The sequence below is a fragment of the Callithrix jacchus genome, chromosome 11, assembly GCF_049354715.1.
Source record: "Callithrix jacchus isolate 240 chromosome 11, calJac240_pri, whole genome shotgun sequence".
Lineage (NCBI taxonomy): Eukaryota > Metazoa > Chordata > Mammalia > Primates > Cebidae > Callithrix > Callithrix jacchus.
The window spans coordinates 124,637,612-124,662,434 of NC_133512.1; the positions used below are offsets into that span (position 1 = coordinate 124,637,612).

At 36.9% G+C, this 24,823-nt stretch overlaps 1 protein-coding gene across 16 annotated transcripts in view; it reads left to right on the top strand.

The window, feature by feature from the left end:
• The window catches only part of CADPS2 (calcium dependent secretion activator 2), a 564,672-nt gene that overhangs the window by 442,204 nt on the left and 97,645 nt on the right, over positions 1-24,823 (top strand). For all 16 annotated transcript variants that reach the window (XM_054237741.2, XM_054237742.2, XM_054237744.2 and 13 more), the window contains one exon: positions 20,951-21,054. In XM_054237741.2, coding sequence (XP_054093716.1) covers positions 20,951-21,054 — 104 coding nt within the window. The remainder of the gene's footprint in view (positions 1-20,950; positions 21,055-24,823) is intronic.

Here is a 24,823-nt window from a genome sequence, read left to right on the forward strand (position 1 = left end):
CAGCCCTTGGCAGTCACTGTTCTACTCTGCTTCTATGAGTTTGACTCTTGTAGGTTCCTCATATAAGTGGTATCATATATTATTATATACTGTGACTGGCTTATTTTACTACTAAGCCAGAAATTCCTTCTTTCCTAAGGCTGATAATATTCTAGTGTGTGTGTGTGTGTGTGTGTGTGTGTGTGTGTGTGTGTGTATACAAACATACTGCATTTTCTTCTTGCATTCATCTCTCAATGAATATTTAGATTGCTTTCATGTCTTGTTTATTATGAATAATGCTGCAATAAACATGAGAGAGCAGATATCTCTTTGAGATCCTGATTTCAATTTTTTTGGAAGTATATAAAGGATTGCTGAATCCTTTGGAGTTCCATATTTTATTTTTTCAGAAACCTCCGTACTATTTTCCATAGTGGCTGCACCTAATTATATTTCCACCAATAGTATACAAGAGTTCTTTTTTGTCTACGTCCTTGCCAGTACTTGCTGTCTCTTGTTTTGTTTTTGTTTTAAATAATAGTCATCCTAACAGGTGTGAGATGATATCTCATTGTGGTTTTGATTTGCATTTCCCTGAAGATTAGTGATGTTGAGCACCTTTTCATATACGTGTTGGCCATTTGTATGTCTTTTTAGCAATGTCTATTCAGTTTCTTTTTTTTATTTTTAAGTTGGACTGTTTGGGTTTCTGCTATTGAGTTATAGGAGTTACTTAGATAGTTCAGATATTAACCCTTTCTAAAATGTCCAGTGTGCAAATACTTCTTCCCAGTCTGTAGATTTTCTTTTTATTTTGTTGTTTCTGTTGCTGTTGGTGGTGTGATGTTTTGTCACTGATGACTAGCTCTCTTTTTCTCAGGGCTTCTATTAGATCAGTTTGATTAGGAATATTGAATATGCTTTGATTTTATCAGAACTGTTGCTACTGCCTTGTAGGGAAAGTATAAGCCATTCATCTCTAAAAGTTCAGCAATATTTTTTATATAAATTTCAAGCGAAGAAAACCCTGAGGTTATATGAATGGTATGCATTGTGTTTTAAACATATCCACTAATCTTATTTGGAAGCTGTCACCAATATTTGAAGGGCTCCTACAACAAGCAAAAAGGACCATCTTCCTTTATTACTCTTGAAAATAACAATAAAAAGTATAAATGCTATTAAATAAAAAGTAAGCAGTTATTAACTTTGAAAGTTGTTAATCACAGAAATGAACAGAGGTTATGAAATCCCATCAGGAAATTGCTAGGAAAGAGTTCGCTGAGTCGCTGAAATTTTTAATGTTCTATTATTTTTTCTTGCACCCCTTATCACAATTATTAATTTAACGACCCCTGCCTGTTATTATCTGTTTCTCCTCTATCCTCTCTGCAGCCCCGTGCAGGCAGGGTCCTTACTGACTTGTTCACTGTTGTATTCTTGGCTCCCACCACCATGCCTGCTGACACAAAGTACGCACTCTGAACTTTGGAGAGTGGTAGGATATTAGCTAGTTCCATCAGAAAACAATGGAACGAGAGACAAGTGATAAATTTCCAAATCCTAGCATTCTAATTTTGGTCAAATTTTCTGTGCAATGTTACAAGCAAGTTTACTTGCATTGTTTTTAACTGAAGTCTTCCATTAAGGGCTCTATTTCTTTATTTTTTATTTTTTATTTTTTTGTCCTACCTTTTTCAATATTTGACCCTAGAAAGTGACAAGAACAGAACACTCAGAGCCACAAAGAGGATAAAGAACATACCTACAATGATTGCTAAGTGCACTTTAGAGAAAAATGAATTAGAAAAAAATATGGAATTGATTATCCCCTCTTATGACAGTACATTGTAATAGCAGTAGTCCCATGCTCTTTAGCAAACTTTTTCAAAACCTCTTAAGTCATTTTATCCACCATATTCCTGTTGCAAAAACAGCTTTCATCCTAGTTTACACATAAGAAATTTAGGGTTGTTCACGGCTTTCTCACTGCCATGGAGTAAATAACTCAGCCAGCTAGAACTGGACTTAGGTAATCCATAACCTGCAGAAGCTATGCCTCTTCCCCTGGGAGATATGAAAGAAAGGGTCAGAGTTTGCCTTCTTGAAGCCTGGGGCAGAGGCACTGTGTAGGGTTGCGTGATCTCCTTAAAAAGAAGAGAGAAGAGGAGGGAGTTTTCCCCTGTGTACCTTGCTTCCATCAGACAGAAATCTTCTCCTCATAGTGACTTAGCAGTCCATACCACTGGTCAACCATACAGGTCATCAACTCCAGGATAAATACTTTTATTAAAATTAAATACTTATTTAGAAAAATCAGCCAGGCACAGTGGCTCACAAGTGTAATTCCAGCACTTTGGGAAGCCAAGGAGGGTGGATCACCTGAGGTCTGGGGTTCCAGACCAGCCTGACCAACATGGTGAAACCCCATCTCTACTAAAAATACAAAATTAGCTGCGAGTAGGGGTGCATGCCTCCAATCCTAGCTACTTGGGAGTCTGAGGCAGGACAGTCGCTTGAACCTGGGAGGCAGAAGTTGCAATGAGCTGAGATCGTGCCATTGCACTCCAGCCTGGACAACAAGAGCGAATCTCCATCTCAAAAAAAAAAAAAGAGAAAAATCAATGTAAATGTATGTAATTTAAATTGATTGAAGGGAAATTTAATCTTAATTTATGAATGTTCTGGAGAAACAGAAGAGGGGGTTTTTAGAAATGTTATATTCCAGGGTGGGCATGGTGGCTCATACCTTTCATCTTAGAACTTTGAGAGGCTGAGGGAGGAGGATCACTTGAGCCCAGGAGTTCAAGACCAGATTGGGAAACACAGTGAGACCCGATCTCCACACACACACACACACACACACACACACACACATACTCACGCTCTCTCTCTCGCTCTCTCTCTCTCTCAATATTAACTGTAACTTCCTGCCTCAGCCTCCTCAGCTAGGACTATAGGTAAGTGGTACTGTCAAGATCTCCTGCTTGAACTCAGGAGTTTAAGGCTGCGTGATAATGCGGCTGCACTCCAGCTTGGGTGACAGAATGAGACCCTGTCTAAAAAAAAAGTTATATTACGTTATTAGCATTTGGTAGCAAGTTAACCTAGCAGTGTTACCTTGTAAGTGTTCTTGGTGGGAAGATGCTTTTTAAAGCGGGTATGAATGAAAACATCAATTGCATGTCAGAAAACTCAAATGGCTTGATAATACTTTAACACAGTAGTTTCTTGAGCATTCTAATAATTTTCCTCAGTTTATACCCTCTAGAAAAGGGTCAAGCTCTACCCAAAATTTATCATAATTTTGTCATCTACTGACTGCCTATGTGTCCCAGAGGTTTTCTTTTCTTTTCCTTTTTTTTTTTTTTTTTTTTTTTTTTTGAGACAGATTCTCACCTGTTGCCCAGGCTGGAGTACAGTGGCATGATCTCAACTCACTGCAACTTCCACCTCCCTGGTTCAAGTGATTGTCCTGGCTCAGCCTTCCAAGTAGCTGTGACTACAGGCATCTGCCACCATGCCTAGCTAATTTTTTTCTATTTAGAGTACAGATGAGGTTTCATCATGTTGGCCAGGCTGACCTCAGGTGATCCACCTGCCTCAGCCTCCAAAAGTGCTGGGATTACAAGTGTGAGCCACTGCACCCGACCTGTCCCAGAGGCTTTCTATTTATACTGCTTCATTTGTTCCTTAAATAGCTCTACAAAATAGGTATTTTGTGGAGAGGTCACTGAGACTTTATAAAAAAAAAAAACATTAACCTATACAAGATCTTGCTGTTGCCATTAAAACTGAGCAGACATGAGATTCATACTCATGTCTCTCAGAAACCAGATCCCTCTTCACATTCTTTTCACTGGCTGCCATGCCTCCAAAACTGATTCAAAGTAATGGCATTTTATGATAAACACCTCAGCTACATCACAAAAGCCAAGGATTAATATTAATAAAAGCGATTTTTTCTAAAAATCATCATAATTATTTAGTAAAAAGAGAAAATGCTTACGTACCAGGCACTACTTTTTTTTAATACTTCAAGTTCTTGGGTACATGTGCCGAATGTGCAGGCATGTTACATAGGTATACACGTACTATGGTGGTTTACTGCTTCCTTCACCCCGTCATCTACATTAGGTATTCCTCCCTTTGCTGTCATTCCCCTATCCTGCCATCCCCTGCCATCCCTTCCCTAGTCCCCCGCCATCCCTTCCCTAGTCCCCAACCCCAAATAGTCCCTGGTATGTGATATTCCCCTCCCTGTGTCCATGTGTTCTCATTGTTCAACCCCCAGTTATGAGAGAGAACATGCAGTGTTTGGTTTTCTGTTCTGTCAGTTTGCTGAGAATGATGGTTACCAACTTTATCCATGTTCCTGCAAAGGACATGAAATCATCTTTTTTATGGCTGCATAGTATTCCATGGTGTATATGTGCCACATTTTCTTTAGTCTATCGTTGATGGGCATTTGGGTTGGTTCCAAGTCTTTGCTATTGTGAACAGTGCTGCAATAAACATACATGTGCATGTGTCTTTATAATAGAATGATTTATAATCCTTTGGGTATATACCCATTAATGGCATTGTTGGGTTAAATGGTATTTCTATTTCTAGATTCTTGAGGAAGTGCCACACTGTCTTCTACAAGGGTTTAACTAATTTACAATCCTATCAACAGTGTAAAAGTGTTCCTATTTTTCCACATGCTCTCCATCATCTGTTGTCTCCAGATTTTTTAATGATCACCATTTAAACTGGCGTGAGATGGTATCTCAATTTGGTTCTGATTTGCATTTCTCTAATGACCAGTGATGATGAGCTTTTTTTCATATGTTTGTTGGCTGCATAAATATCTTCTTTTGAGAAGTGTCTGTTCATATCCTTTGCCCACTTTTTGATGGGGTTGCTTGTTTTTTTCTTGTAAATGTCTTTAAATTCTTTGTAGATTCTGGATATTAGCCCTTTGTCAGATGGGTAGATTGCAAATTTTTTTCCTATTCTGTTGGTTGCTGATTCACTCTAGTGATATTTTCTTTTGCTGTGCAGAAGCTGTTTAGTTTAATTAGATCTCACTTGTTGTCAATTTCTGCTTTTGTTGCCTTTGCTTTTGGTGTTTTAGTCATGAAGTCCTTGCCCATGACTATGTCCTGAATGCTATTGCCTAGGTTTTCCTCTAGGGTTTTTATGGTGTTAGGTCTTATGTTTAAATCTTTAATCCATCTGGAGTTAATTTTTGTATAAGGTATAGGGAAGGGATCCAGTTTCAGCTTTCTGCATATGGCTAGCTAGTTTTCTCAACACCATTTATTAAATAGGGAATCCATTCCCCATTGCTTGTTTTTTTCAGGTTTGTCAAAGATCAGATGGTTATAGATGTGTGGTGTTATTTCTGAGGCCTCTGTTCTGTTCTATTGTATCAGGCACTATTCTGAGCACTTTATATGTAATGTATCAACTCATTTACTCCCCACCTCCCCATCAAGAAGGAATCTGCTTGGTCACCCAGGCTGGAGTGCAGTGGCACGATCTTGGCTCACTGCAACCTCTGCCTCCTGGGTTCAAGCGAATCTCCTGCCTCCTTCTCAAGTAGCTAGGATTGCAGGTGCCTGCCACCAGGCCCAGCTAATTTTTGTATTTTCAGTAGAGATGGGGTTTCATCATGTTGGCCAGGCTGGTCTCAAATTACTGTCCTCATGATCCGCCCACCTCTGACTCCCAAGGTGCTGGGATTACAGGCAATTCATTTACTTCTTAAGACAATACTTTGCAATAAATGTGTCGTTATTATTACTCCTTTTTTAGAAAACAGAACCAGAGAGGTTATATAATGTGTCTACAGTTGCATAGATAGTAAGTGGGAGATCAGAGCCCACTATCTGTCTATTGATCTCTTATTACATGCCCCACCCTTGATGAGCTGATGAGCTTGTCTAGTTAAATTTGCACTTGATTAAAATCTTTTTGTTTATTTTCCCCACACACTTCACAATGTCAAGTGTCGAAAGTGATTACAATTAGCAAAACTTATCCCCCCAAGCCCAGAAGATTTCTCTCCCTTTCCTGCTTTATTTTCTTCCACAGCCTTTTATTATAATCTAACACAATGTATAGTGCATTCATCCCACTTTATTGTCCTAGAATGTTAGTTCCAGGAGGACAGAGGATTTTGCATTTTAACAACTTCTTATCCACAGTACCAAGAGATGTGCCCAGCACAAATTTGGTACTCAGTAAATATTTATTAGATAGACAAATGAATTTATGGTACAAAATTTTGATTAGGCTACTTATAGCAGAAAGAACATACATAAATTGGCCAGCTGGCTTGCAAAATGTCATTCAGATCAAATTACTGAATAATTAAAATTTAGGGCAAAAACCAACCATTAAAGTAACAGGATTGGAAAAAATTAAGCTGTAATTTCATGCCCTTATCATGGCAGGGAGAAGTGGGGAAGCCCCATTGCTGGATCAGAGAAGCCAGAGGTTATAAATAGCAGTTGCATTAACAATGCCCAATAATCTAGCCTGATTTGATTGTTTTTGTAATCCAGCGTGCTGGTTATTTGTGGACTCATAGGTCTCTTCCATTATCATAGTTTTTTCCTTTGCGAGTTCTTCCAATTCTTCATTGGCAGCACAAATTTGCAGAATAAAAGAATTTTGAAATTTTGTAATGGGTTAAATAAATCAAAGAACTTCCCTCTGAATATCTTCTTTCTTTCTTTGGAATTATTTGTAAGTTTCATAGAAACAGTTAGACTGGACATTTCTAGAAAGCAGCTCTTATTAATCTTGGGGTTATAAAATAATACCATTTCATTGAACTGCCTTTTTTGTGCTAAGAAATTTTTGACTTATACTGTTAAAAAATCAACTGGTCTTTTCCTTTAATTTTATCGCTAACCATACTAGCTATGTAATAGTGAGATCTTTATTTTATTTGTAATTTAGCGTTCAAAGATGACACTAAAACATCATGTTTCTAATTGTTTTTTAATCACGTGCCTTGTTGATGCAAGTTAGATATTATTTTAAAAGAATAATCCATTTGTTCTTTAGTTCAAAGACTTTCTTACAGACAAGAGCGCAGTCATATATCTGATAACAGTCCCTGCTGTTTCCTGAAAATTATATAGCATATTGTGATTTAAGATAAAAAAAAAAAAAGGGGAGACTGCTCCTTGGGACTTGCCTGGACGTGAGACCTTTTGCATAGATTTGGTACCTAGGCTTATGGTGAACCCAGAAATGTGGAGGTGCCCTGAACAAAAGGTAGTATGGAATGAATAAGCAGAATCTTTGGTGATAAGGATTTTTCTTGGCCCTCTGGTTGCCCAGTTCCCAGGTTTAACCACTATGATCTTATTTTCAGAACCTCAGTTGAATGGGGTAGAGATGCTTTCCCAGAAGCCCATAGTGCCTACTGTCGTTGAGAGGAGAAATTGTACTGTGGCGGTCTTATGTCATTAGGATGTGTGTTTCCTCTGGGTGGTGTTTTAACACTCCATTGTCACATGATAGTGACAAATAATAAAATCTGTTCTACTTAGGAATGTTTGTGTCTAGAGGCCACGTGTTTATAAAAAGCTACTCAATTGGTGAAAATGTTTAGTTAGTGATGAATAATTTTTATAAATTATTATGTTATAAAATTATTATGTTATAAATAATTTTTATAAACATTATGTAATAATGTTTCTAAGATGATATAACAATTTTCTGTCATAAGAGTTTAATGTGGTTCCTTATGAAATTAATTTGAATTTTGAGTATCATCTGTCTCTATGAACTGAAGTTTCTAAAACCATAATTGACCTCAAATTTCACGTTCTATAGGCAATAATAATAGCAAAAGGCAATTTGTTTCTTAAACTGAATCCTCACCCTAAAAAGAATTGAATAGATAATGAAAGAATTTCCATTCAGACTTTTGGACAGTGTGGCTTGGAAAATGAGAACTTGGCCTGAAAGTAAAACCTCTGTGACCATGTCTGCTTCTGAGTCACCTGCTAATTAAGGACAAATTGATAGATACACATTGTTTGCTTTAAAACAAAGAGAATGATCTATTGTCTTTTTCTTTAGAATATTTAGGAAATTATAAATTCGTTCAAGGTTTTAGTTTATAGTACAATATATGTATGAATTGTAAAAACTCCTTGGTTGAGCTATACTGATCTAGTATGATCACCTGGATCACCTGGATAGGAATACATATATATATCACAAAAATAAATTTCAATTTGATATATATATATAAAAAACATAGTTTATATACATATATATACACATATATAGGTGTGTATATATAGGTGTGTGTATATATATTATATATATATGTGTGTGTATTATATATACACACACCTATATAGGTGTGTATATAAACATGTGTGTGTGTATATATATACACACCTATATATACACACCTATATAGGTGTGTATATATGTATATAAACTGTGTTTTATATGTGTGTATATATATATTTAGTATTGGAAAATATTGGTTTATTATTGGAAAATATTGGTTTTCCGAGTTACCGTCCCAATGTTAGCAAATATTAAATAATATCAAAAATGTTATCACTTTTAATATCACCCTTATCAAAGTATTGAGAAGCTATCAAGTTTATAACAGATACAAGTTTTCTAAAATTCTCACTTTTCTTGAAGACTCTAATAATAGCATTGTGGTAACAAACACTTTTTTTTTTCTTAAAGTGACATGTTTACTTTATTCATTTTCTTTCAGAAAATGTCTGCCAGATATCCAACTCTGAATAACTATATGTTGTCAATACTCCTTTCAACCAAAAATGGTTCTGTAAGTGAGGGGGAGTATGGAGGGAAGCAGTCAGTTTAGTCCCGAATGCAAATAGTCACACACATACTTTTCCTTGAGACAGTCATGCATTGTACTTCAATATGCAAAAATGCTTTAGACAGACTTCCCATTTTGTCACACATACTATTTAAAAATGTATATGTAAGGGCAGAGATTTAATCAAAATAATAATTTTCACTGTTTCATTAAGAACAGCTTTAAGTGATACTTTCTTTTTCTTTTACTTGAGTGCGTGGTAGTAAAGAATATTATGACAATTATAATTTGCAACCACAGCCTTGATTCATGTGAAGACAACAGTGATATTTACATACCATTGTTTTTGCACCATTAGTGTAAATGTCAACAGGGTTTAAAAGACAAAAACATTTAGTATTATCTGTGAAAGTAATTTTGATCTTTCAGTCCCTAAAAGGTCTTAGGTGGTCTGCCCAGTAGTCCATTGGCCACATGCTGAGAACCATTGCTCCATTCCATCAATCAACTAGCTGAAAGATATTAACCAAAATGAGATGAGTTTCACAGTAACAACCAAACTGTAAGGTATCCAGGAATTAGCTGTGACAAAAACAAGCAAAACTTTATAGACCTCCATGAAGAAAAACTCACAAGTCATAGAAAGTAATCTAGATAGAGGTAGAGCTATTCCATGACCTAGGAGGGATGTCTTAATGGTATAAGATATAAATTTTTTCCCCAAATTAACCTATAAATTCATTTCAGTATCTATGAAAATTCAAGTTTTTAAAAGAACTTGATAAATTTACTTTAAAATTAAAATATAGTATATTATATTCAGTAAGTCAACTTTGAAAAAGAAAGTGTTAGAGACATCAGATCTAAGACAAGTTCCAAGGCCATCACCACAGCCCATGATCCAGCCCACAGAATGGAAGCATAGGGTCAGAGCCACATAAAAATGAGAGCCTGATATACTTAATCTGTGGCAAATATGGAGACAAATCAGTGGTAAAAGGTGTTTGGGAGGTGTTATTTGAAAGATGGGCTTATTTAATGGATACAGATGAACTCGACAGAAACCTGGTCTCCAGAGAGATTATAGATCTAAATGCAAAGAAGAAAATATCTACCACTATAAATTGAGTATTTCTCTTTATTGTAACTGTCCCCAATGGTTATTTTTACTTTCTCACTTCTTAGATGACTTTCCAAGTTTGTCTAATACCTGAGTTAAGACAAAATTGTTTTAACTTTCTTATAAAACATAGAATACCCCCATTTTAGTTCATTTTCTACATAGAAATAAATAAAACACTTAGAAAATGGATCAGAAATAGTTAATCAAGTATATCCAAGATTTTCCAGGATCTGGAAAAATTATATACTTTGAAAAACTTCTCTCTAGTAGATATATGTCTTCTATTGAAAAAAAAAAAGAAAAAGTTAAAACACACACATACAAAGTATTCATGTAATGTCTTCAGTTTATTCCTTACTCAGAATTATTCTCTTGGCTATGATCTGTAACACTCTGAACAGCATGTTCTTCCTTCCTCCTTCCTCCTCCCTCTGAAGATGCATGGAAATCTCATTACAAGTGTTCAACACCTGTTTTCTAAAAGGTCTCAAGAAAGATGTCAGTTTGCTCAGCTCACTTGACAGTGTGTCATGTACTTGTTATTTGTTACTTTTGTATGGAATGCGATTCACAGTAAAAGCAGTCTTGAAATAACAAGGCTTCTTCCTTTCACAAGCAATTTTATAGAATTTGTCAGTCTCCAAAGACAGAATTTGAAAGCAACTGACTGGTGACCCCTCATTTACTTACTAACAGGTGCCAAGAGGCACAACAAGAGACATAGCAGCATGACTTCCATGGCACCTTGTTAATCTGAGTAGGTTACGTGTATGAAGAAGTCTTTTCCAATTGTACAAAACTATAGTGATGCAAACTGACAGGTTTCTACCTCTTTATTTATCAACAGGGTTCATAAGGACCCAAAGACCGCACAGGTGAAAGAGCCTGGCAAATTAAGGAGGCTTCATTACTTGTAGGCCGTAGCTAAATGACTATATAGCTTCAAGCAATAAATTAGAAGTCCTGATGGAAGTGTTTTAAAACACACATACACACACACACATTTTAATTTCAAAGAGGAGCCCTTTAAAATGTCCATGAGGCATCAATGCATGCAAATATACTTTCACAGTGATTGGCAAATTCGGGATGTTAGAGCTGTAGAAATTTTCAAGGTGGCACTAAGCCCAACCCTACTTTGTAAACCTGGTCTTTTAGACTTGCCAACTGGGAGACTTTCTGTAAATCTTTGCATGCCCTAAAACTTGGTTATATATCAAAGGAAACAAAGACAGACAGACATCTAGATCTTTTGACTCATTTCTCATCATCCAAGGCTGCAAATATTTTCAGCTGTTATCTTTCATATTGTGGTTACTGTCTCCAAAAATATTCTCTTTCCTTTTCCTTCACCTTGCCTTGTAGCTGGCAAGACTCTGGAGTCCCTGTCCCCTGCCATGGCCTATTGAACAGATCATCTTCACCTTCCTGCCTTGCCTGTATCCCCATTGTTCACAGGCAGACAGTCTCCTGGAGTATGGAAAAAAGAGGTAAAGCAAGGGTCAGGCAGGAAGTAAGAGTGGAAGCATGATGGTGCTCCTTTTATGAATACAACAAATGACATGGAAAGGATGTATTAAGTTAATGCAATTAAAAAGCAGGAAGGAATAGGCATGAAATTAAAGATGCTATAGGCTTTTTGTAATTCAGCATTTTATTTTTAGTTTCTGAATTTGAATAATATTTAGAAGAAATGGATACAATGTGTATGTAAAGAACAACATACCGGGGAAGGGACTATTCATCAGTTTCAGCTATTGAATGTGTGTGTGTGTGTGTGTGTATATACACATATAGACATATATTGTGTATATGGCACGGCTTAAGAACAGTCTTTTTTGAGACAGGGTCTCTGTCACCTAGGCTGGAGTGCACTGGTGTAATCACAGCTGACTCTATCCTCTGTCTCCCAGGTGGGCTCCTCCCTCAGCATCCTGAGAAGCTGGGACCACAGGCACTCACCACTATGCCTAGCTAATTTTCTTGATTATGATTATTTTAGGCAGACACAGGGTTTCACCATGTTGCCCAACCTGGTCTCAAACTCCTGAGCTCAAAGGATTCACCCACCTTGGCCTCCCGATGTGTGGGAATTATAGGCGTGAACCATGATGCCCAGCCAAGACCAGTCTTTAAAAAAAAAATACGGCTGAGTATTGTGGCTCATGAATGTAATCCCAGCACTTTGGGATGCTGATGCAGAAGGATCACTTGAGCTCAGGAATTCAAGAGGAGCCTGGGAAACATAGTAAGACCCTGTCTGTATAAAAAGAAATTTAATTAGTTGGTTATGAAGATCACTTGGGCCTGGGAGTTCAAGGCTGCAGTGAGACATGATCATGCCACTGCACTCCAGCCCGGATAACAGAGCAAGACGTTATTTAAACAATTTTTTTTTTTTAAAAAGCTATTATACAATTAGCTGGCAAAATTACCAGTGGATAAAATTTATGCTATTATTAAAATCCTGTAACATAGTTATATCCAGAATTAACCAGAGCGAACTAAGTAGACAGCATAGAAAACTTTTTTCTTCTGGTGGTAAGTGCCTGTAGTCCTAGCTACTCAGGAGGCTGAGGGCAGAGGATCACTTGAGCCCACCTTGGAGAGAGCATAGAAAACTTTCTTCTCCCTCAAGACTTTATAGTCTTTGCAGCCAGCAATGCGGTGGACATATTCATCCCTGTGAGCAGTGCTGTAGGCATATTCGTCACTTAACTTTTCTCACTTCATAAACTTCAGGAGAGCCAAGGTCTCAATGAAGAGACAACTTTAATAAAATTCAAATTGAGGTGTCTATGTTTCCTGCTTCTTGTAAATCACATATGAAAAGAAGCCTGCAACAAATGATAAACCAGATAATTTTTGCTTGTGGGTTCTAGAATCTTTTCTCTGTAATTCCATCACCATCATCTCCTACTTTAGGATCTTAAAAGGAAATTATGCCTCAATATTCCACCCAAAAAAAAAGTCTCACAGAGTCACTGACTTTCACCTCACATGTATCTGACATTTTATGGCTCACCACTCATGGGTCAGCACTTACTATTGACTTATGGAGACTGTTCAGTTTGGATTCAGTTCAGCTGCCATTGGCCTATACCTTAGTGGCCAATTCTCCTTTGTTCAACAGCGGGCTATTGGCTTAAAATGAATTTACTGATATGAAAGATAATCTGAGTAAAGTAGTTAATGTGACTGTAATCACAGAACAGTTATTCTAAAGCATATAGCATGGTTAATTCCAGGGAAATATTAAGTAGAACTCTTACTTTAAATGACAGGGTCATTAAGTGAGTTGGTCCCAAAAGGAGCCATAAAAGTAGGAGGCCACAGACCTATTGATTTCAAACAAACATGGCATTAGTATTCATGTGGATTTTAAATACCTATCAGGAGGCTGTACCATCCTGGATTAATTATTTTCATTTGTATATAAGATTACCCAAATATGGACACTATCCTATCTGGGAATCAGTTCATATTCTGCATAAAAAGTCACCTTTTGCCTGAAATGAGGTTTATATAAAGGTATAGCTTGATTTCAGAGGAAGGGGGAAATAATCGAAGTTTACATAGGTCACCTTTGTTTTTAACTTTGTTTTTCATAACTACTGCTAGTTCTCAAAGTGCATTCCCTACACCAGCATCGTGAACATCACCTGGCAACTTGTTAGAAATGCAGATACTTGGGCCTTGCCTGAGACTTACTGAATTAGAAACTTGGAGTGATGCCAAGCAAGTTGTGTTTTAGCAAGTCCTCCAGGTGATTCTGATGCATGCTGAAGCCGAGAAATGGAGACCTGCACTGAAAGTACTCCATTCATCGATGAACGCAGTACATAGTCCAGTACTTGTGGAACCATAATATCATTTGGGTTGCAGTCAGATAAACCAGGAGAGAGTCAGTGATTTCTCATTTTCTTTCATTAGTTGGTAGTGCCAGGTTTGGAGATGTCACAGATAGTGGAGCAATTATAGGCCAGTTGACCCTAAAGAACTGAGAAAGTAAGTTGAGTTTTGGGAACCCTCTTGCCCCCAGATTTTGAGGCAGTCTTCTTACCAAGTTATATATTATCTGCTCTAGGGTACTGAGTCCAAAAGTTTCTTAGATGCATCTAGTCACAAGTTCTAAAGAACTGGCAGACAGATGGCAGGGGAAGGAATGGATTGTTTTGTTTAATGGATAAGGAAGTGCCTAATTTCCCACCCTCCTATCTTGGAGTAAGAAAGCTTATAGGTATTGAGATCTGGCCAGGATTGTCCTCCTGGAGCCTACTTGTCCTAGGCTTTGGCACCGTGTCACTTACTACAGGTTGCTATGGCTGGAGCTGAAGGATGGGTCAGAAAGTCTAGATAAAAGTTTAGACTTTCCAACTGAGTCATCAGTCTGGACTATGCAAAGAGGAAGGACATTGATATCAGAGTTCAGATTCAAATTAGAACAGACTGTTCCTTATAGTTTATAAAGGAACAGAAGGCATCTAATATTGATGAGTTACCTAAGATATTTTCTGATCTCTGTAATTACAATTATTTATGTGCCCAGAGCATTGTGTAGATATGTGTGAGAGTGTGTAATGCAGTGTTGCCTTATATTTCTTCAGGGGAACAACTAGGGGATCAATCACTATCTACTTTAGTGGGGAGAGGGAAAAGGAGGGATTCATTCCACCATTTCTTCAGCTGCGCCTAAGGGTAGATAAGTTTTGCCAGCAAGGCGTCCACAGGAGAGGAGGCTGACAGTCCTTGTTACTGGCTGACATTTGGGGTTCCTAGTAGAAGGAATCAGATGCTGTGCCTTTTGCCCAATTTCCTTGTTCTTTACAAGCTCTCAAGGTAAAGCCTTACCTCAGAGAGTGCCCCAGGTGACTGCTTCCCTGTGCTCATATTCCTGCTCTTGCCAAATATAGTCCTGCCTTTAATTTGTTTCACTAGATAGTGAAGATTTTCCCATTTTCTCCCTTTTTCCACACCTCTTTTCTGATTTTCCAAAGTTATCTCTACAGTCCCTTATTAAGATTTTTGTGTTTCTCACCTCAGCTATCTCCTGAAGTTTGTTAGCTATGAGGAGTAGTTTCTCAGCTATCAGGAGTTTGTTATCATCCATCTGATTTATAGTCATTGGCGGGAGAGGGAAGCAGCAGAGGAGTGAGCAAGTGCTGTTCTCTGAATGGGAAGGGAAGAGTTGTAAGACTTCCACTTTGGACTGTTGCTAGCTTTCTAAACTCGAACACACACCCCCCACAATAATTTCATTCTGATAATCTCCATATGATGTATATAGCAATTTAAAGCCCTCTTGTTAATGCATCTTTGATCCTATTTCTTGCAAGCAAATAACCCTGTTCTTGCATGTGGATTACATTTAATTCACTCTCTTTAGCGACTTTATAACAGATCTTCTTTATGTTGACCAAAAACGAATGACAGGTTGCCATGTTCTACCTTATAATCTGGTTAGAAAGAGATACATATGAGTTCTTTGAAGGCAGAAATATCTTTTAAATCATTGTATCCCCTCAGTGGCTAGCAAACTACCTTACATGGAATAAAATATTTGTTGAATCAAATTCAGGGCCACAGAATCTGGGGAGTTTAAAAACAAACAAGAAATGAGTGCATATACTGGAATTATTTTATTCATGCTCCCTAGCCGATCATCATGGCCTAGATGCAAAGGAGGGAAGAAGATAGACAGTATTGGGATGGGATTGTTGCCATAGTCCTTCAATCTAAAACCATCTTCAACACCATTTATTGTTTAGCTGCAAGTACAGATACAATCTACTCATTAAAAGTTACGGTCATGGTGAGTGGAGGTAAGGACATTTAAAATCTCTCTTCTCAAAATTAATCTGTGACAATTGTTACATAATATGTGAGTCTATCAAATCATCATGTGACATTATTAGCAACTACTCTTTTTATTCTTCAATTAAAAAATTTTTTAAGTTAAGGCCAGAGCATGACAAGTTACTGCATATCATATACGGATAAAAGGAAGGGATCTCTTGGTCTTCTTCCCACATCCTGGCATAAGCTTCACCATGAGCATCATTGTGCATCCACCACTAGGGACTTTGACAGGAAATAGCAGCAAGGGAGGCAACCCAGTACAGTGTACCAGGAGAATGCCCCTTACAGAGACCGTGAAACCATACCAAACCAAACAGTCAAGCTGTCTTCTTATATCTTTCCATCTCCTATCCCCTTTTCCAGTGGGATCGCTTCTTAAATATACAGAGGTATAATTAAAAATTAATTGTTTTGCCGGGCGTGGTGGCTCAAGCCTGTAATCCCAGCACTTTGGGAGGCTGAGGCGGGTGGATCACGAGGTCAACAGATCGAGACCATCCTGGTCAACATGATGAAACCCCGTCTCTACTAAAAATACAAAAAATTAACCGGGCATGTTGGCGCATGCCTGTAATCCCAGCTACTCAGGAGGCTGAGGCAGGAGAATTGCCTGAACCCAGGAGGCAGAGGTTGTGGTGAGCTGAGATCGTGCCATTGCACTCCAGCCTGGGTAACAAGAGCGAAACTCCGTCTCAAAAAAAAAATTAATTGTTTCAGTGAGCCAAGTACTCTTTGGTTTTCTGTTTTGGTTATAGAAAACCAAAAGTGTTCCAGAGCAAAGAATAATCATAGACAAGAGCAATGCATTGAAATTCATCAAGAAACCTTGCTAGTTTTAGCATGTTTGTTTTAAATGTCACTATCTGAAATGTATTACAACAATCAGCAATTTGGTGTGAGGCTTAAAGGATGTAGAGCCATCTGTAGTGCTTCGGAAATGTTACAAAATGAGTGAAAGAAAACATTTTAAAGAGGAATTCTCAAATATTCCCAATGTTCAGCTTTTTAATGGAGCTATTGATAACCTTGTAATTTAATAGAATTATGACTACAGAATGCATTAAACTTCTTGGTCATAGCCAAATGGATGAAACCAGAGACAGAATACAGTGTACTTGATAAAAATGCTATCTATTTAAAGTATTAGAGTGGCCATTATGTTCAAGTACAAAGTTTTGATCCTCTCAATAAACTTAATCTAGGAAGAATAAATGTTTTAGAACTTTTAAAATTTCACTAGGACACAGGGTACTCTCAGAGTTTGTACTTAAGATAGTGTCACATGTAAAAGCTGATCTTGAAAGATTCACACATAATAAGTTCTAAGGTTGGTTCTGTTATTCTTTTCTATTATTGTGTACTTGTGGCTAAGGATGTGGAGTAGGGGGATTTGTACGTGATTTTTATTCAGAAAGTTAAAAAAGGAAAAAGAATTCAAGTATTGTAGTAATATTACTTCTGTCTGTATGACATCAGAGGTAAGATTTTAGTGTCATCTCAGCCAGCAACAAATTGTATGAACTCAGACACCTTTAACCTCTCCAAGACTCTGGAAATGGAGAATCATGATTCTCTAATTTACAGAATGCTTGTGAGGATTTGATAGAGTATGTAGGATTTATTTTTCCTACCTACTTTAGTGATTTAAAATAAGTTAAATATTCTAAACTGAAACAATGTTATACATTGTGAAATCTGCAAACATGCAGAGAGTTAGGCAAAGATTCAAATAGTGCTATACCCTAGCACGAAAGTAAGTAGGAAAAATAAATTCTTAATCTTTGATACATAAACAAATTGTATTGCCTTTCCCTTTCTTTAAGAAAATCAGTTATACACATTTATGAGTACATTAAATAATATAATGCAATATATAAGTGCAACATTTATAGGAGGCATAGATTGCCTCAGCTAGAAGGCATTTTAGAAATTATCTGGTTTGGTGCTTCTTAGCATTTGTTTGGTTTATAGACAACTTTGAGAATCTGTTGAAAGGTATGGTCCTTCTCCCTCACCCCAAAAATGGCTACATAATTTACAAAAACATAATTTAGTACATAATTTACAAGAACCCTCTGACTCCTGAACTTAATACTCTTCATCTAAAAATGGAGAAATTAAGAAAGATAAGTGATATCCTCTTGAGGCTTAAAGGTTATTTTGAAGAGATTTTCTGAGAAAGTTTTCATTTCTGAAGAAACCTTTTTCTTTAAGAATTTCAGAACTAAACATTTATCAGTTATTTGAGGTTTCTCAGGCTACAGCTGCATTTTATCATGAGATTGCTCTCTTATCCACCCTTGTTGTATTAGATGCAGATGAGATCTTTGCAATCCCATGCAAAATTTAAAAATTGGAGTATTGATTGAATTTTTTTTATCATGCTTCTCCTCCCATAATTATTCTGCCGCATTTTCAGTAAACATTCATTAAATACCTACCATGGTCCAAAGCCTGCACAAGATAACTGTATGAATGAGACTCAGTTTCTGACTTTGATCTAATACAGTTTAGCAATAGACTCATGAGCCCATTAATAGGGAAGTTCAGAGAGATGAGCAACTCCTTCAGTCCCAGAACTCGGGGAAGGTCCAATTTTAAGGTAGCATTAAAGTAGAGGCTTGAAGGAGAGTAGGAGTTTGTCAGGCAGAGATTCAGATAGCCTAACTCTGCATGTTTGCAGATTTTACAATTCACAATTACATTTTTTAGTTTAGAATGTTTAACTTATTCTAAATCACACTTATGTGGAAATGTAGTTAGTGCTAAAATACATGGGATGTTTCATTGAAGACTGTACAGCATCATTCTCTAAGCCACAAAGTCTCCAAACCTCAAGGTCATACTCCTCTCTGGCCTGCAAATTCTGGCCGGTCAACAGTGGCTCACAAATTCTTCCTTTGGAATATCTGTGCATCTTTCCCTTCTTTTCTGTTCCTAATATCATCTTTCCATAGCTCGCTATTCTATTAAACCAGATCCTCGGGATCCATATCACATACTTTCACCAGTCCTTCTTGCACACAACCACCAAATACATTTTCCTAAAATTAATTTATTCTGAGACCCTTCTAAGAAACATTTGCCCCAAGTTATTCATAGGATGTCATCATCTAGTCTACTTATTATCTTAAAGTCTGCTGTGATCACGCATCATTCTTGGGACATTCTTATTCCAGTCAGTCAAGTACAAGAGCCCACATGTTCAAGTCTCACCTTCACTGCTTTTTAGCTGCTGCATTTATCACTTTGAGCATGTTTCCTTATCTATGAGTTACATGAATAAAAAACAAACCTGTTAGGAAAATGTGTGTGCTTGCACATGGGAAGTGCCCTGGGTTGTGCCTGACACATAATTGGTTCTCAAGAAACTGTATTATTTCTAACCATTGTTACCATCATCTTCTTCCAAAATGCACCCCATCTGTGTCATATAATATTTTTTCTCTGAAAATCCCTTCTCCTCTTCCCCAGGTCATTTGTTATTTCTTTAAGACCATACTTCCAGCTTACCTTCCCACAGTGTCTCCTCTAGACTTGCTTTCAGCAGTCTTCCCTCACATTTTCTGTATCACCAATAGATTTGCCTCATGTTGCTTCTGAACTTTTCCTACGGCCCCTCTCTTCCTAATAAAGCTAGAACAGCTAGAGCAGCCCCTAAGTTAAGCAGGTTGTCATGCAAACTCTTGAGCCTCCTGGACTTCACCCTCATTTGAGGATGTTGAAATATTCATGAAACAGATGAAAGATTTGATCATTGATGTCTAAGGATCTTTTAAGTCGTGAGTTTCCAATTTTGAGTGGTTTGGGAATGAAAGTATGTCTCATACTGCCTCTTACTTCCTACAGCTAATAACATTGAAGTCACACTTGACTATTTGGTGTTTCACACTAATTTTTCTAAAGAATCATTGTAATTTTTGATCCTTGTCACAGAGGAGCAATGGCTTTCCATTCCTCAGGGGAATATAGTAGGAAGTATATATGGCTTGAGGATTGAGGGATGTGAACCTCACATCAGTGCATTGCACTGTATCTGAGCTACAGTGAATGTCCAATGAATATTTAATGAATAAGCACCAATCATAAGCAGTGTTTCACTGCATCATTGTACATCCCTTGGGAACACATTAGAACAGAGCAAATGAAAGTGTCTCTTCCAAATTTAAAGCTGATGTTTTAGGAAGAAGTACATCAAGGGAAAAAATCTGTTGCAGAAAAAAAAAAATAGCCTTTAAATTCCCCTGGAAGAATATCTTTTACTGAAAATTTGATTTTCCTTCCTCACAACCTCCTTACTGAGCAAAGAGAAAGATCCTGTGACTCCCAGACAACATTTATCTTTAATATCCTTGTTGGAAACTCTGTTCTTCACATTGTTTTGGAACAGTTTCATTACATGGGGCATCTCTAATTTCTGCCAGCCAGTTGAATCTTAGAAAATAACTACTTTGCCTTCTCTATAGCAGAATTTCAGGTAACCGCACTTAATCTCACCGTGGTCTCTCCTTTTTAGACCAGTTCAGCTTACTGCTGAAAGAGCCTTCAGCTTCAGAGAACACTTCCTGCTTTCCTCCCCCTCAGCTCACTCAGTTGGAAAGGTGGGGTGGGATGGTGGCTGGGAAATAGGGAGGAAAATCAGTTAATTGCTAGCTGTCAGAGTTGTTTTAGGTGACTTTGTACTTCTTGAATTTAAGATCAACATGAACTATAGACATTTCTGGCTGGGAATTTAAATAGCAACAAAAAAGCATGTGTTTTGCTAATGCCAGGAATGACTCATCTGGTGAGAATGGTATTGTACTGATGATACAATACGGAGAGAAAGAAAAGACTGTTGTATCTGCTCTCTTTGTGCTGCTGACCTTGAGGAGAATTATAACTTGTTTGTTGCAGAAGTTGAGCATCTAATGTGCTGATGCACCTGTTCTTATATATTAAATGGCAAAGCACTTGCAGTTCCCTGCCATTGCTTTGTGGGTGAAATATTTTCCGTAATCTGGTGAACTGCTTTTTTTTTTTTTTAACTAAATAATGTATTCATTTGTATTTCTCGTATTCCTTATTTCTCATTCTATTTAAACATTCCAGTCTCATCATTATGTCTTCGAACATGTTTGGCTTTTTGTTTTCAAGGTAACATATTATGATTTTTTTTCATATAGAGACCATGAACCAGGCATCTCCTGCTAGAAAGCTGGAAGAGATTCTTCATCTAGCAGAGCTCTGCATAGAAGTCTTGCAGCAGAATGAAGAGCATCATGCAGAGGTGATAACCTGTTTTCACTGTAGTATAAAGCTATGTGTAAGGCTTTGCTGTGGTGGGGGCTACACTGAATAAGTGGCCTGCTCATAGTCTTGATACATATCTGAATATTTAATGAATAAGCACAAATGATAAGCAGTGTTTCACTGCATCATTGTACATGCCATTGTACATTCACATATGAGAGCATATGTGAATTTTCTAAAAACGTAACTCCTATATATTACAAAGCAATTATGTGTGTGTATAATTTCATGTTTATTCCTGACAACAAACACCAATGGAATCTGTCCAAGGATGCATAACTGGTAAGAAGCAAAGACAGAACACAAACCCATCTTACAAGGCTGCATTGCATGCTTTTCCCCCATACCCCGATTACTTTGGTTTAGAAATGTAAGTTAATCAACATGAAAGTGGGAAATTTGTGATACACTATAAAACAAAATTTTAGAAGAAGACAACCATAATTGTATGGTGATAACTCTGGGTTTTCACTCTTACATCAGACTTTTCACTTGTTTAAATTTTCACCAAACCTGCATTGTTTATAATTTTTTAAGGTTCTGATTGAATATTAACATTCAGTAAATATTTGGAGTGGCTTTTCACCAGGCAAACTGCTTATTCTGAGACAAAATTCTCACTCTAATAGTCATGAGTTTATTCACAGAAACAAAAGAATTTCTGGCTTTGAGTTGGTTAGGGAGAATGTGTGACATTAAATACATATAATAAATGTCAGTGCCCTAACAGTGCTTTTATCCTTGAGGAAGCATATGAAATAAGCAAGAATAAAAAAGACTAGATACATATGAGTTTATGGAATATTTGTATTTAATGAAGCCTGGTTCCAAAAGATCTAAGAAACTACAGGAACTACATTTTAAGCCAATTCATAGAAAAGAGTATTCATGAATTCTTACTATAGGTAACTAAGATTTATTGTATCTGGTTATAAATATGATTATATCTGGTTATAAATATGATCATTCAAAACATCTGCTTTTAGCTCACACTGTGGAATCTAGTTTTTAACTTGCATCTGTCATGTGTGAACTTGTTATGGATATTTTATTTTAAACTGAAGAAACAGCTGCTTCAATAATTTGAAATAAATTCCCAGGAGGTTCTTTTCTAGGCTGATACCACAGCTATGTTACAATGAAAATGATTATATGATAAAATATATGTATGTTTTGTCTTTGTCTTTTGTTAAAAGGCATTATTGTCAGAGTATTAGGATTTTTTTGGATTAAAACATCTATTCATAATTGGATATTCAATTGCAGTATATAATTCAGCAAAATAGATATATCTAATATTCTCAAATATTTTACAAAAACTAAAAATTAAATATTATTTATACTTCATGCAATCCCTAAAATGCTTGTCAAAGTATAATGTATCCAAACACAATTAAAATGTATATATGATTTACTAATCCACAGAATACAGATGACTTTATTAAATAGAGATAATCATTATTCATAAATATCACTATACTATATGCTGAAATGTAGGACTATTATGATGACATTTTTTAAGATGCTTTGTAACATTATGGCAATTGTTCTACTCTGCAATGCTTCGAAATTCTTGGAAACCCTCAGGGAAGAGAGGTGAGTAAATGATTTCCACTATTATATTAGCATAGGATACCTCTTCTATGTGAGTTTAAAATACAGTCTACTCTGATTATAGTTCATTTTAGCCAATTAGTCCTTTCTCTGAAATTAAAGAATGTCTATTTTTCTTTGAATGTGCTAATTGTTGTTATACTGTTTGGTACATGTATCTGATAATAACTGCATGCATAATTACTGATGGCCATCATGACTGAAGGGATTTTGATATTTGGTTTATGTCTTTGGTTGTTTTTTGTCCTTTAAAAAACAACAACAACCCAAAAAAAAAAAAAAACCAGAAAAATCTCACTTTTTCTCTGAACAAGATTGGGAGTGAATTGGTCTGATTCCAAAGTGACTTCCAGAGTGAATTGGTGGACTGCATTCTGCACTGATACTTATTTTGCCAGATGTTCAAGCTAGAGTTCCTTTGCTCCATGAAAGAGCACCTGACTCAGCTCCCTTGGTGGAGGTTAATGTATCTGCCTCAAAGAGACCTTCAAGTGGCTCGCATGTCAGTTCCTTTTATTTTCATTCTGCCTCTCTCCACAGTGGCAGTTTGCTTTACAGGGCAAAGAGGTTGTTTCAATCCTTCAACAATTTCTCAGTTAAGCAGGTTTTATGTCCTTCAGATCTTTGACAGTAACTTATCAGGCAGTTTTCCCTTCTCTCTGAAGGCCCCTCGACCTCTCTTCTCAGGCTTTTCTGCAGAATTCCTGTGTTTTCTCCTTAGAAAGATAGTGTAAGTTCCTTTCCAGAAAATCTTTAAGGCTGCCTCCACATTTCGGTGACCAGACTTCTCTGACCAGATACTTTAGGCAAATGAATCTGACAGCTCTCCATCCAAAAGTTGCATGCTTTGACAGAGCTAGGAGGTGTCAGTGTCAGATGCCTGCTGGAAAAGCCACAGTATCTCACCAGTGTGCCCTTTCCACACACAGCATTTTACTGATAAGAAAACAAACCCAGGAAAGTTGAGCAACTCACCAGAAGTGCACAGGTAGTGAGTGACTGGGTGAAGACCCAGGCCAGCCTCCAGACCTGGCCATTTTCCAATAAACCACATTGTTGTTTTGCAATTTAAGTAGAAAGGCAGGAGTGATTGTCCTGCCTTGGTTCAGCTGACAGACTTGAACTGAAAGGGATGCAAATGTATGGGGTGGTAATCACAATGCAAGCCTGGAGATGTCCCTTTATATTCTGTCATTCTCTTCTTTCCTTGTTCTCTGGTATATTCCAGGACTCTGCCTAAGGGAGCTGGATGCAGTGCTGAGAATATCAGTAGAAAGAATGAGAGGGACAGATCATGAACAATATGAGCACAACTCAAGTCATTACTTGGTTGCTTATTATTACAGCAAAATATTGACTTAAGATTCCTAAAATATTTTAAATATGATGTCATCCACCGTATCCATTCCACCATGGGCAAAAAGTTATTTGGCAATAATTTGGTATTTGTAATGTACACAGATCTCAGTTCACTGCAGGCGGTTGATTCATTTGCTGGGCTGGATCAACAGCAGAGCCTGGACCGTGAGTGTTCACAAACATCATTATCTGAACCAAATTATGCTTCTGACTGGATTCTAATGTAAAGAGAAAGAGTATTTGATTTTTTAAAATTTATTTTTGCTCATGTGTATCCTTATTCCTCTCCAACTGGCATGCATGCCTAAGGAATATATTAAAGTGTGATTATACAAAAGAATTGACCATGAACAGAATCTATTTACTGTCTACTACTGACTAGATTACAATAATCCCAACAGGTGAAATTACCTCAATTACACATTGTTTCTATCTGAATAGTCAGTGAGATAATCCGTTTTTAGGATGGGTTTAAATTTAAGGTTATATTAGCCTCTAGACCAACAAATATCCCTCATCTTGGAAGAGGATGACCAACAAGTGGCTTTCATATGGCTCAGGTGTAGAAGTAGAATTCCCTTTTCAGCAGTGATTCTCAAAAGCAATTGCCTGGGCATGAATGCTCTACCAAAAATGTTTTTCATTATTTACTGATTTTTAAATATATAAGAATGAGGCTAATACTTCATATTCTCATATGTTTTGAAGCATTTTCAGCTCATCATCTCATTTGGTTATTGCTTATATCTATGTTTATTTATGAACCTGATTAT